This window comes from Salvelinus namaycush, chromosome 24, assembly GCF_016432855.1.
Source record: "Salvelinus namaycush isolate Seneca chromosome 24, SaNama_1.0, whole genome shotgun sequence".
Taxonomy (NCBI): domain Eukaryota; kingdom Metazoa; phylum Chordata; class Actinopteri; order Salmoniformes; family Salmonidae; genus Salvelinus; species Salvelinus namaycush.
Window position 1 is genome coordinate 12,519,399 of NC_052330.1, and position 13,528 is coordinate 12,532,926.

Here is a 13,528-nt window from a genome sequence, read left to right on the forward strand (position 1 = left end):
TTTATTCTAACTGCTTAACTATTTAACTATTTATCACCCCTCCAAACAGACATGCTTTATCTACTCATTTGCTGGATGCTGAGTTCAGAGTTCAAGTGAAGGTCAAGCAAATCATAGAGAAAGCACTGTATTGCAATCATCTCTGATGGGAGGTTGAATGTTCATGGGCAAGGAATAATTAACTACATTATCTCCACCCCTCAACCAGTATTCTACAAGAGCAAAGACACAAGGGACCACAGACACACCAGTCTCTACATTACAGGGAGGTTGAATGTTCATGGGCAAGGAATAATTAACTACATTATCTCCACCCCTCAACCAGTATTCTACAAGAGCACAGACACAAGGGACAACAGACACACCAGTCTCTACATTACAGGGAGGTTGAATGTTCATGGGCAAGGAATAATTAACTACATTATCTCCACCCCTCAACCAGTATTCTACAAGAGCACAGACACAAGGGACAACAGACACACTGGTCTCTACATTGCAGATGAGCTGAAGGCAGTCATCAATGACCTTAGACAACAGAAGGTATTTGCACTGGTGACAGACAATGCTGCGAACATGAAGGCTGCTTGATCTAGTGGAGGAGTCCTACCCTCACATCATACCCATTGGCTGTGCTGCTCATGCATTGAATCTGCTCCTCAAGGGCATCATGGCACTGAAAACAATGGATACACTCTACAAGAGAGCCAAGGAAAATGGTTAGGTATATGAAGGGTCATCAAGTTATAGCAGCAATCTACTTCACCAATCAAAGTGAGAAAAATAAGAGCACCACATTGAAGCTGCTCAGCAACACCCGTTGGGGTGGTGTTGTCATCATGTTTGACAATCTCCTGGAGGGGAAGGAGTCTCTCCAAGAAATGGCCATATCACAGTCTGCTGATATAGGCAGCCACATCAAGAGGATCCTCCTGGATTATGTATTTTGGGAGAGAGTGGTAAGCAGCCTGAAACCTATAGCAGTAGCCATTGCACGGATTGAGGGAGACAATGCCATCCTGTCTGATGTTCAGACTCTGCTTGCAGATGTAAGAGAAGAGATCCGTACTACCCTGCCCACTTCACTGTTGCTCCAAGCAGAGGACACTGCAGTTCTGAAATACATCAAAAAGCTGAAGACTTCTGCCTGAAGCCCATACACGCTGCAGCGTACATGTTGGACCACAAGTATGCTGGCAAGAGCATCCTGTCTGGTGCAGAGATCAACAAGGCCAATGGTGTCATCACTACCGTGTCTCGCCACCTTGGCGTGGATGAGGGCAAGGTTCTTGGCAGTCTGGCAAAGTACACTTCCAAGCAAGGGCTTTTGGATGGAGATGCAATATGGAAGTCTTGCTAACATATCTCATCAGCCACCTGGTGGAAGGGACTTTGTGGATCTGAGGCTCTTTCCCCTGTCGCCTCAATCATCCTCCAAATCCCACAAACATCAGCCGCCTCAGAGCACAATTGGTCCTTGTTTGGGAACACACACACCAAAACACACAACAGGCTGACCAATACTAGGGTTGAAAAACTGGTGGCCATCCAGGCATATTTGAGGCTTTTTGAGCCTGACAACGAGTCAACTCATTTAATTAAAGTTCAATTCGTAACTAAATATATTTTTTTCTATTGGAAGGATTTTAATAATTTGCAATTACGTCTACTTATGATAAGGTAAAAGGTTTCTGTTTCTGTCTCCATATATGGTAAATATATCCAATGCAAAAAACATCTACATTTAAATGGTATTAATATTACATTTGCATATATTTCCATTAATTCCCATATATTCCCACGGAAAGTTTCCACCTGTGAATATTCCCCAAAATATTGTCTGAACGAAGACTCAAGAAATCTGTCATTCATTTTGACATTTTCGCAGAGATCTTAGTCGCGTAATTTTTCATCTAACCAAGTTGTTTGGTTCATTATTTCTTAATGAAATAAACTGCATGAAAACGAGTCGTCTCTCATTGAATGGCAACAAAGACTTTATTGAATAATCCCTACTGTTTTTGTTTTTTGTATGCACTTTTTACCCCTTTTTCTCCCCAATTTTGTGATATCCAAATTGGCAGTTACAGTCTTGTCCCATCACTTCAACTCCCGGACGGACTTGGGAGAGGCAAAGGTTGAAAGCCACGCGTCCTCCGAAACACGACCCCGCCAAGCCACACTGCTTCTTGACACACTGCTCGCTTTACCCGGAAGCCAGCCGCACCAATGTGTCAGAGGAAACACCGTACAGCTGGGGACCAAAGTCAGTACGCATGCGCCGGCCTCCACAAGGAGTCGCTAGAGCAGTATGGGACAAGGACATCCCGGCCGGCCAAACCCTCCCCTAACCCGGACGATGCTTGGCCAATTGTGCGCCGCCTCATGGGTCTCCCGGTTGCGGCCGGCTGCGACACAGCCCGGGATCGAACCCGGATCTGTAGTGATGCCTCTAGCACTGCGGTACCTTAGACCGCTGTGCCACTCAGAAGACCCTATAATCCCTACTGTCGACCAATCACAGACAAAGAAAAAAGTGCCCGAACAGCCGACCAAACAAACATTTCACAAAATGTCATCAGAATATAAGTGCAAACTCCTCCGAACTATTTTGGCTTGGAAGCTTGAGGACGCCTTTAAGCCCCTCTATCTTCCACCTCCACATAACAAAAGACAACAAAGGTTGACAGTAAAAAGATGAATGGTATACATCCACATGTGTTGTGCATCCTCCTCCAGTGTTCTCTCACTGACACGAATGACTGTGGTTGTGTTGGTGGTCAGGCTTGTTGTGTTAGCTGAGCAACAGACAGGCAGCCATTTCAAAAGGACCGTTCTAGGAATCTCCCTGACCCTCATTGTCCCATACATCTCTCCCTCGCTCAAATCTATTCCATCTCCTTCCCTCTTTCTTTTCCTGAAAAGATCTCCTCCTCAGGCACATCCATACTGACACAGACACACAGGCAGGCAGACGACATCTCCCACACCTAATTAACAGACATAGTCTAGAGAGTAGGCACAAGGTAGGGAGAACCCGCTGCTATGGGGCCATATAAGGTCAGGCCACTCTGAGCTCGTCAGTCACGTTGTCATGGGGACAGGAAACCTATGAGTCATTAAGGTGCAAGCTCTTCTTACACGACCTTACACTACAGTCTCTAAAAGCATTACATTATCTATTCAAATGACATGAACCAGCCACTTACTTCTGCAGCATCTTGAATAGACAAATCCCAATGAGCACCACAGATAAGACTGTGGGTACGATGATGATGGCCAGCTTGACTGTGAATAGAGAGGAGAGAGCATGTTAGCCAGCTATTACACAAACAAACATCTGGTGGAAGCAGTGTTTTAATGAGATGGGTACCTAGGTCTGCCTGGGAGGGCACCGGCTCAGTGATCTCCTCGTCCCCCACCGGAGGCTTGGGTTTGGTGGGTACCGTCTCCAGGGTGACCTGGGATGACATGTTCACTGAGGGTAAAGAGGGAAAGGGAGAAGAGTAGAGGAGTGGTAGCGAGTGAGAGAGAGTGAGCGTTGAACGATCAACAGGTGTGCCAATAACATTCAGCAAAATTACAGATCTATCCTACTTCCCCACTTTATTGTAAATGTACTGTAAAACAATAGGTCAGTTCCCTACAGGAACTGATCTTCCTCACCAAAGCTTCTCTAAAAGGCAGTCATCAATCGCAATTACTGACTCACTGATAACACCATCTGGTCCTGCAGCCAGACCCACTCAACCAGACTGATATATTTCTGCTGTAGTCAGGTTAGATATGGTTAGGATTTGTACCTCTGACATAGTTACAGCCCAGCAGCTCTACCCTCATGGCAATCCTCTGGTGCCAGGTGTGAGGTATGATGCGCAAATAGCGGGCTATAATTGGAGGGTGGAAGGTGTTCCTGGTCTGATGCAGACTGTCCTGGTTCCCCTCAAATATCTGACCGGGAGAAAGGGAGAGACAAAGGGAGAGAGAGACAGAGAGGAGAGGGTCAGAGGGACCGGCAAGCATTCTTGTGACTCATGGTAACAGAAGACATTGATTATGCATATAGGAATGTCTGTTGTTGTACAATAATGTATAAAGACAGTTCATTATGGAACAATAGTCATAACAGGCAATTGAATATGGAAGTCAGATATCAGATAACTGGGTTTGGAATGCTCACCATGTATTGTGTTCTGTTGTTCTGTGTGTAGGTCCTCCACCGACGACTCTCCTTGTGATCGATCACGAAGCTCATCACATAGTAGTCATAGTTCAACATTGTAGAGCCAGTCGTGATAATTCCTGTAAAACAAAAACAGAGCGCATGAAACTCCAGTCAAAATGTCGCATTTTCTTTCTATTGTTCAGCATGTTTCACCCCCCCCCTTTAATTTTTTCTCTCCGTCTCCGGGGCAGTGATGTCACCCATTGGTCAGTCCTGGAATGTACTGGAACAGGGACAGGAGACATCACCTCAGAGAGCAGAACAATCACTGCACCACCACGTGGAAACCTTCACAGTCATTTGCAGCTCCCGGACAGTATGATTGAGCATTTTTGTGGCAGATGAGCACCTGGCACTGGGCCAGAACAATATGGCGGCAGACGGGCGACCCGCAACATGTCATTACTCCACATTACACACGGCATTGTGGGTTATATGGAGACGCAGCACACCTATCATTATAGGAAATGACTGTCATAATTCCAATACAGAATCTCAAGGTATTGAAATTAACTACTGGATTTTTGGCTCATGGTTGAAATTGTACTTTTGGTGTACTTTGAGTGTAAGAGTTTCCAATTCATAATTGTTATATCAAATTTTATTTGTCACATGCACAGAATACAGTGAAATGCTTACTTACAAGCCCTTAACTTCTTAAAGCATTGTTGTTTAAGAAAATAAATAAAATTAAGTAAAAAAAAAAGATAAGTAGAAAATAAAAGTAACAAATAATTAAACAGCAGCAGTTAAATAACAAGTGAGGGTATATACAGGGGGTACCAGTACAGAGTCAATGTGCGGGGACACCGTTTAGTTGAGGTCATATGTACATGTAGGTAGAGTTAAAGTGACAATGCATAGATTATAAACAGAGTAGCAGAATTGTAAAAGAGGGGTCTGGGTAGCCCTTTGATTAGCTGTTCAGGAGTCTTATGGCTTGGGGATAGAAGCTGTTAAGAAACCTTTTGGACCTCGACTTGGCACACCGGTACCGCTTGCTGTGCGGTAGCAGAGACAACAGTCTATGACTAGGGTGGCTAGAGTCTGACAATTTTTAGGGCCTTCCTCTGACACCGCCTGTGGACGGCAGGAAGCTGGGCCCCAGTGATGTACTGGGCCGTACGCACTAGCCTCTGAGGTGCCTTGCGGTCGGAGGCCGAGCAGCCCCGTCGATGAGAATGGGGGCGTACTCGGTCCTCCTTTTCCTGTAGTCCACAATCATCTCCTTTGTCTTGATCACGTTGAGGGAGAGGTTGTTGTCCTGGCACCAAACAGTCAGGTCTCTGACCTCCCTATAGGCTGTCTCATTGTTGTCGGTGATCAGGCCTACCACTGTTGTGTCAAACTTGATGATGGGGTTGGAGTCTTGCCTGGCCATGCAGTCATGAGTGAACATGGAGTACAGGAGGGGACTGAGCACGCACCCCTGAGGGGCCCGCATGTTGAGGATCAGCGTGGCGGATGGGTTGTTCCCTACCTTTACCACCTGGGGGCAACCCGTCAGGAAGTCCAGGATCCAGTTGCAGAGGGAGGTGTTTAGTCCCAGGGTCCTTAGCTTATTAATGAGCTTTGAGGGCACTATGGTGTTGAACGCTGAGCTGTTGTCAATGAATAGCATTCTCACATAGGTGGGAAAGGGCAGTGTGGAGTGCAGTAGAGATTGCATCATCTGTGGATCTGTTGGGGTGGTATGCAAATTGGAGTGGGTCTAGGATTTCTGGGATAATGGTGTTCATGTGAGCCATGACCAGCCTTTAAAAGCACTTCATGGCTACAGACGTGAGTGCTACGGGTCGGTAGTCATTTAGGCAGGTTACCTTAGGCACCTGGACTATGGTGGTCTGCTTGAAACATGTTGGTATTACAGACTCCGTCAGGGACAGGTTGAAAATGTCAATGAAGACACTTGCCTGTTGGTCAGCGCATGCTCGGAATACACGTCCTGGTAATCCGTCTGGCCCTGCGGCCTTGTGACCTGTTTAAAGGTCTTACATCGGCTACGGAGAGCGTGATCACACAGTCGTTCGGAACAGCTGGTGCTCTCATGCATGTTTCAGTGTTACTTGCCTCGAAACGAGCATAAAAGTAATTTAGCTCGTCTGGTAGGTTCGTGTCACTGGGCAGCTCGTGGCTGTGCTTCCCTTTGTTGTCTGTAATAGTTTGCAAGCCCAGCCACATCTGACGAGCGTCGGAGCCGGTGCAGTACGATTTGATCTTTGTCCTGTATTGACGCTTTGCCTTTTTGATGGTTCGTCAGAGGGCATAGCGGGATTCATATAGGCTTCCGGGTTAGAGTCCCGCTCCTTGAAAGTGGCAGCTCAGTGCGGACGTTGCCTGTAATCCATGGCTTCTGGTTGGGGTATGTACGTACGGTCACTGTGGGGACGTCGTCGTCGATGCACTTATTGATGAAGCCAGTTACTGATGTGGTGTACTCCTCAATCCCATCAGAAGAATCCCGGAACATATTCTGACAACAGAAATCCAATCTACCATAATATGATTATCAGAAAAGCATGACCGTCTAGGAAAGAAAGGGTTGTATTCCTCAGACTATAGAATCTTATGATTGTTGCACAACAACAATTCTACTATAAAAGTGCTTCCATTTTCAATAGCTCGCATTCCAATCAATACAACGTTCTCCTTAAATCTGAATTTCGGAAACGGCAGACAAAGCAGACATTCTTTATTGACTGGAACCCAATGTGTTGTAAAGCAGCATGAAATTAACTGGTGACTTACTGACTACATACACCACGCTCAAAATAAACTCTCGTGTCCGGCATGGTCCTATATTTAAACCAGCCTTCGTAAGTCTCACTCTTGTTTGTAGAGGAGCAATACAGAGGGGCATTCTCTAACGCAGTGTGTGTGTGTGTGTGTGTGTGTGTGTGTGTGTGTTTGTGTGTGGTGCACATGTGCCACAATTTGGCAGTGGTGAGCCCTCCAGAGTTAAATCACGAGACAGACCCCTTTTTCCGACAGATGTGTTCGTGTTGCGCCTTAGGGCAGCCAGGCAGGAGAGAGTTAAAACTGAAGGCCTGTTTTTAAATTGATGCCACGGAGGGAGGAACTCTACAGCAAAGCTCTGCCATTGATCCTTTATGACTTGGCCAAGAACACCAGGGCTCCTACTTCATTACGGTTAACGGTTACAGTATGCTGAGCACGGAGCAGGCCCAGTAAGAAGGGATTGCCATTCATCAGGACAGAGAGCGTGGCAACGGTGGAAATATGTACCAGTAGGCTACAACCAAATCTCAAAATTCCAACAACAAAAAAAACTTAAGCGTCGCCTGGTAACCCAAAGGCATGCTGGGCAAGCAAGACATGCTCTATAGGGTGTGGAGCCAATATGGGGATCCAAATAAATGAATAAACCCTGAGAAAAAAAACAGAGTGCTACTTATCTTCTATTGTTAAGAGTGAGTTAGAGAGGCGTTTTGGATGAGTCATGTTTGAAAGCAGATTTCCCTGAGTAGGACTCTTATCTCACCTGTGATCCTCTTCTTCTCCCCAAGGTCCAGCTGGAGCCACTGCAGGCTGTCGTTCTGGTCTGCAGCCCAGGAGCGGCTCCCTGATCCTGGGTCAGCCTGGGAGCTGTTGGGCGCCCAGTCAGACTGATGACCCATCTCCCCTGCCCTCTGCCACCATGAACTGGCACTCACAGACACAGTCCGCAGCACTGACTGGTTCTTACAGTCTAGAAAACAACAAAGGAAGAGGAAAAAGTAAATAACATTAAACTTAACGAAAATATTCCCACCATTTCCTCTGTCTCCCTCCAACATGACTGCTTGTTTTTGTTTTTCTGGTTTATTATGGATTATAAGTGACGAAGTTTAAAACCAAATTCAAAGGAGGGGGACTGTATATTGTTTCTCAACTTTGCACTAGCGTTTAACTAACATAAAACGCATGTGGAACCAATAACACAGCCACTCGTGGTGAGCACTGACTCAACAGGAAAATGTACACGTCTTAAAAATCCGCCTCTGTACTCTTAACTGGAGTCACATGTTGTAAAAAAAGAGCACAAAGGCAGTGGAGAAGCATTAGGGGAATCTGAGCCCAGCTTTTCTGAAGCCCACTTCTTTCTGAGGGGAGACATCCTGTCAGAACAGTCACAGGAGCACCTAGTCTGACTAAAAGCCCTGTCAACTCCACAACTAACTAAAACCCTATGTAACAACTATGACTAAAGCCCAGTCAACTCTTCAACAAACTAAACCCTTATGCACTAGGACCCTACGGCAGCTATGACTCCTGTACTCATCACCATTCCAACATAATGAGAGTGTGGACAGAGGACAGTCAATAAGGAGCTAGTCTTGATTAAAGTGCAGGACATCGACGTTGTTGACGAGGTCATGAAGCTTCCAGACTAGGGAAAGTATGTCATGGCATCATTTGTCAGTGTCAGGACATTTGTCAATGTGTCATGTGAACATTGATGCTGTCTAAGTCAATCGGAGAGATCGCTCCACTCAAAGATTGATTTGTTAAAGGGAGCAGTCCTCGAGGCAATAAACGAATGATCACATATTAAGGCCAATAGTCCACAAGAAACATAACTAAATTGGAAATGTTTCACATCACAAGTTCTTAGAAATCGGTACCGTTGTCCAGTTACTGAGCGTAAATATGACTAATACATGCAGCCAATCTGCAGTTGTATCATCACGTGTCTGAATTAATACTTCTGCTCTCTATACTAAACACCAACGGTTTATTTCAAATCAAATCTTATTCGTCACGTGCTTCGTAAACAACAGGTGTAAACTAACAGTCAAATGCTGACAGGCCCTTTCCAGCAATGCAGAGAGAAATAGTAGAAAAGTAGTAATAATAATAAAAATAAATACACAATGAGTAACGATAACTTGGCTATATACACTGGGTACCAGTACCGAGTCGATGTGCAGAGGTACAAGGTAATAACTTGGTTATATACACAGGGTACCCGTACCGAGTCGGTGTGCAGAGGTACGAGTAATTGCGGTAGATATGTACATATAACTAGGAGTAAATAGATAATAGTAGAAGCAGCATACGTGAGGAGTCAAGAGTTTGTGCAAAAAGGGTCGATGCAGATAGTTAAATAGTTAACCAAATAGCTACACGGACTAACTATTTAGCAGTCTAATGGCTTGGGGGTAGAAGCTGTTCAGGGTCCTCTGACTCCGCCTGGTATAGAGGTCCTGGATGGCAGTGTGCTTGGCCCCAGTGAAGTACTGGGTCGTACGCACTACCCTCTGTAGCGCCTTGCAGCCGGATGCCAAGCAGTTGCCATACCAAGCAGCGATGCAGCCAGTCAAGATGCTCTCAATATTGCAGCTGTAGAACTTTGAGGATCTGAGGGCCCATGCCAAATCTTTTCAGCCTCCTAAGGGGGAAGAAGCGTTGTCATGCCCTCTTCCCGACTGTGTTGGTGTGTGGACCATGATAGATCCTTATCGATGTGGACACAGAGGAACTTGAAGATGACGATGATGCAGCCTATGGGGGCGTGCTCAGCCCTGTTTCCTGTAGTCCACGATCAGCTCCTTTGTCTTGCTGATGTTGAGGGGAGAGGTTGTTGTCCTGGCACCACACAGCCAGGTCCCCTCCCTATAGGCTGTCTCATCATCGTCGGTGATCCGGCCTACCACTGTCGTGTCGTCAGCAAATGTAATGATGGTGTTGAGTCATGCGCAGCCACTTAGTCGTGGGTGAACAGGGAGTACAGGAGGGGACTAAGCACGCACCACTGAGGGGCCCTAGTGTTGAGGGTTAGCGTGGCGGATGGGTTGTTGCCTACCCTCAACACTCGGGGGCAGCCCGTCAGAAAGTCCAGGATCCAGTTGAATAGGGAAGTGTTCAGTCCCAGTGTCCTTAGCTTAGTGATGAGCTTGGAGGGCACTGTTTGAACGCTGAGCTGTAGTCAATTAACAGCATTTTCACATAGGTGTTCCTCTTGTCCAGGTGGGGGAGGGCAATGTGGAGAAAAAATATATAGATTGCATCCTCTGTGGATCTGTTGGGGCGGTATGCAAATTAGAGTGGGTCCAGGGTCTCTGGGAAAATGTGAATGTGATTATTTGTGGGTGTTCCCTGGAGGCCTGCCTGCCTGCTGTGAGATAGATAGATAGGCACTGGCTATCTATCTCCACAGGCAGAGTTGACTGACTGGATGAAACTGTGCCAGATTGCAAACAGCCGTATTAAAATAAACAGACAGGAGATAAGGGGTTCCCATGCTTCCCAAGATAAGATGCGACTACGCTAACTTTCATTTTTCCTTGCCATTTAGCACTTATTGACTGTGAATTATGTCCTTTTTCAACACCTATCAGCAAATTGTCCGAAATGCCAGCGTACAATTTTTCATTTAGTAAGCTGTAGGGAGGCGTTGACAAATTTCTGCCTGATAAAATCAGCACATTTTGTTTGAGATACAAATACTTAAGAGCATAAAATCAGTAGCGAATGAGAACAAAACAAATCTTACCATTAGTGACGAACGTGAAGAGAGCATCGGACAAAGAACCGCTGGAAGAAGAAAAATAAGATTTCCATCAATGGCGGACTGTTAGCTTCAACCATTACAATGATACATTGAGGGCCTGCCATTGTGGAGGAACACCCATTGTGGCCACAAAGGAGCATCCCCAGATTGTCACCCCACCCAGTTCTCTTCCCAAATCAGCCTTCCCCCAGGACCCAGTGCTTTGTTTCCCCTGCCCTCCTACACGCTCTGTGGAGTCTCTTCTCTCCTCGCTGCCTGTAACTGGGGGATTAACCTGAACACATTAAGACACCGGGGGTGGTGTGAATTAAAGGGGGCTAGTCGGAATAATTATCTTTCTCAGCCATCACTCAATATTCTGTCATTTTCACCAGCTTCCTGAATCTGATGTCTCTGAACAGTTCAAAAAAGCAGATATGGTGGCTCAATTATATTTTGGGACGATTACAGAGGTGTGTCAAACTACAAAAAGAGAAAACGCTTTAATGTTGGTCCTAAACTTCACCTGAGTGTCAAAATAATCGAAGTATCTCAGTCAAAATGTAACTGATCCTGCTACAACGTGGATACAGTACGAACACCACACAGGTATCCATCGTGATTTGACATCATCCAATTTCATATTACAAACAAGATATTGATATTTTCTTCCAGAGACAGAGACTTACATCTGCTGGAGGTGGGATGGGGCTTGAGTGAATGCGATGTTTTCTTTCCACATTTCTAGTCCAAATCCAGCACAATCCAACGGGAAAATGTCAAACTTGGCTTGACAGCGTCCAACACTTTCTGCATTTCATTCATACCACCTTAAATACCGTTGGAGTGTTGCAGTTAACAGTGGGTTCTGACAACCCAGGTATTCACCCCTTTTAGCAAAGGCCAAGCATTTGGAGAATTAGCCTTGTATTAGGCTGGGGTTGTACATTTACAACGGAGCAGCTCTGTGCTTTATGTAGATTTGATGACATAGCACTTTTCAAGGGAAATCCACAAATACTCAAGGTCTATAAGGAGGTGTATATTCATTTCAGCAGTGCATGTTAGCCAGTGAATCCAACGAAGCATTAAGAAAGTGATTGCTTGATGAGCAGCGTTCAACGGTTCATGAAAACCTAACACACACATTTCAAAATGTCTCCATTTGAATTGCCAATATAGCTTTAATGCATTCACATAGCTATAGGCCTTAGGGCTCTGAAGCCTATTTGTGATATCCATGACTTTTCAGGTAATCTTTGCATGCATTACTTCTAAATGACAGAAACCTGTCCCCCACTGAATATATTACGGACAGCTTGAGTGATGGCCAATATTATTCTCTCCTCGGCCACATCAGACCTCCACCATACATCTCTGTGAATGCCATAGGCCAGACTGAGTGTCTCTGACATTAGCGAGGAGCTGGCTAATCTTATCGCTGAAACAGTGCAGGAATGCTAGCCCGCTAGCCCTACCTGATGAATCCTGTTTTGACTGAGGTAAACTATCCAAGGTCAGCTGGTGCCATTTATTTAACACTCATAGCAGAGATGACAGAGAACATGGTGTCCCATCATGCAACCACTTCTTTCAGAATCTTACGAGCTATCCTAAGCCAGTAGGTAATGTTTTTGGACGCTAATTGGTACCTCTGCTTAGGCTGCATTTACACAGGCAGCCCAATTCTGATCATTTTTGACCAATCACATCAGATCTTTTCACATCCGATCTTTTTCAGAGATCAGAATTGGGCTGCCTATCTAAAGCGCAGCCTTAGTAGTAGCCTTTAGTGCTGTTAAGGGCAACATATGATGCCTGACATTCAGATCTACTGCTGTCGTACTGCCTACACTCTTAATCATGGCATGTCATTCCGCAGTACTCACTCTTTGGACTGGATCCCATTGGCTCTGGTGGCGGGGTAGTGACTCAGGCCTTTTTGGGTCTCCACGGATACCCAGCCTCCTAACTCATCCAGGATAACCCCGGCATGGACCGCAGCCTTACACAGCACAGATGTCTGAAAGCAGAGAGATATATGACACAGACAGTCAGCACAGATAACCACGACTAAACGCAGTGAGGCTGGGAGAAGAGTGAAACTTCGCACACTGGTAATGAAAGTCTGACCGTGAGCTAGCCAAAAACCACTACCACACAGAAATACTACGTATGGCAAAAACCATTTCATCAAGACAGTGTAGGCCACGAAACATACAAATTTAAACATGGACACCCTAAGTGAAAAAGCTTGCACTACGGCTTCCATCAGTGCATCTTTGTTCATTACAATGCACCATCCCTCCATCTGAAGTTCCCCTTTACGGGGACTGGCCCCGCCCCATGATAGATGGCATGTACGCAATGCCGCTCCCCATCATTCACCTGTGTCAGCAATGGGAGCACAGGCATCTCAACACAAATGAAAGAGGCAATCTCATGACATGGAGCCACAGTCGACTCTAATCTTATTTAAGGTCCATGCATTATCAATCACGCCACACTTAACTTAAGCATGGAAAAAAGGCACATTGTGATTGCACTCAGGGGCGACAATGACGGTAATTGTAGCTATAGGAGGAATGTCAAACATATTTCTCGGTGGTGAGTTACTTAGAAAAGCAGTACCTTGTCACAGAACATAGCCCTGGAATAGCTAGCTGCCTACCTCTCAGTGAATGACCCACCCTGCTGCTGAAATGAAGGACTGGGACAGGTAGGAATGACCTCAGAGATAAGAGTATAAAACAGACATTTTCTCCAAAAAGAGAGGATTGATGATTTACAATTCATGACAATTAACATGGCAA

At 45.6% G+C, this 13,528-nt stretch overlaps 1 protein-coding gene across 1 annotated transcript in view; it reads right to left on the reverse strand.

Moving 5' to 3' along the window:
- LOC120019713 (discoidin, CUB and LCCL domain-containing protein 1-like) overlaps positions 1 to 13,528 on the reverse strand; it is a 42,218-nt gene that overhangs the window by 13,078 nt on the left and 15,612 nt on the right. The window contains exons 6-12 of the mRNA XM_038963117.1: positions 12,605 to 12,738; positions 10,719 to 10,759; positions 7,725 to 7,931; positions 4,178 to 4,299; positions 3,801 to 3,948; positions 3,371 to 3,475; positions 3,207 to 3,285 (exon numbers count right to left, since the gene is read on the reverse strand). Coding sequence (XP_038819045.1) covers positions 3,207 to 3,285; positions 3,371 to 3,475; positions 3,801 to 3,948; positions 4,178 to 4,299; positions 7,725 to 7,931; positions 10,719 to 10,759; positions 12,605 to 12,738 — 836 coding nt within the window. The remainder of the gene's footprint in view (positions 1 to 3,206; positions 3,286 to 3,370; positions 3,476 to 3,800; positions 3,949 to 4,177; positions 4,300 to 7,724; positions 7,932 to 10,718; positions 10,760 to 12,604; positions 12,739 to 13,528) is intronic.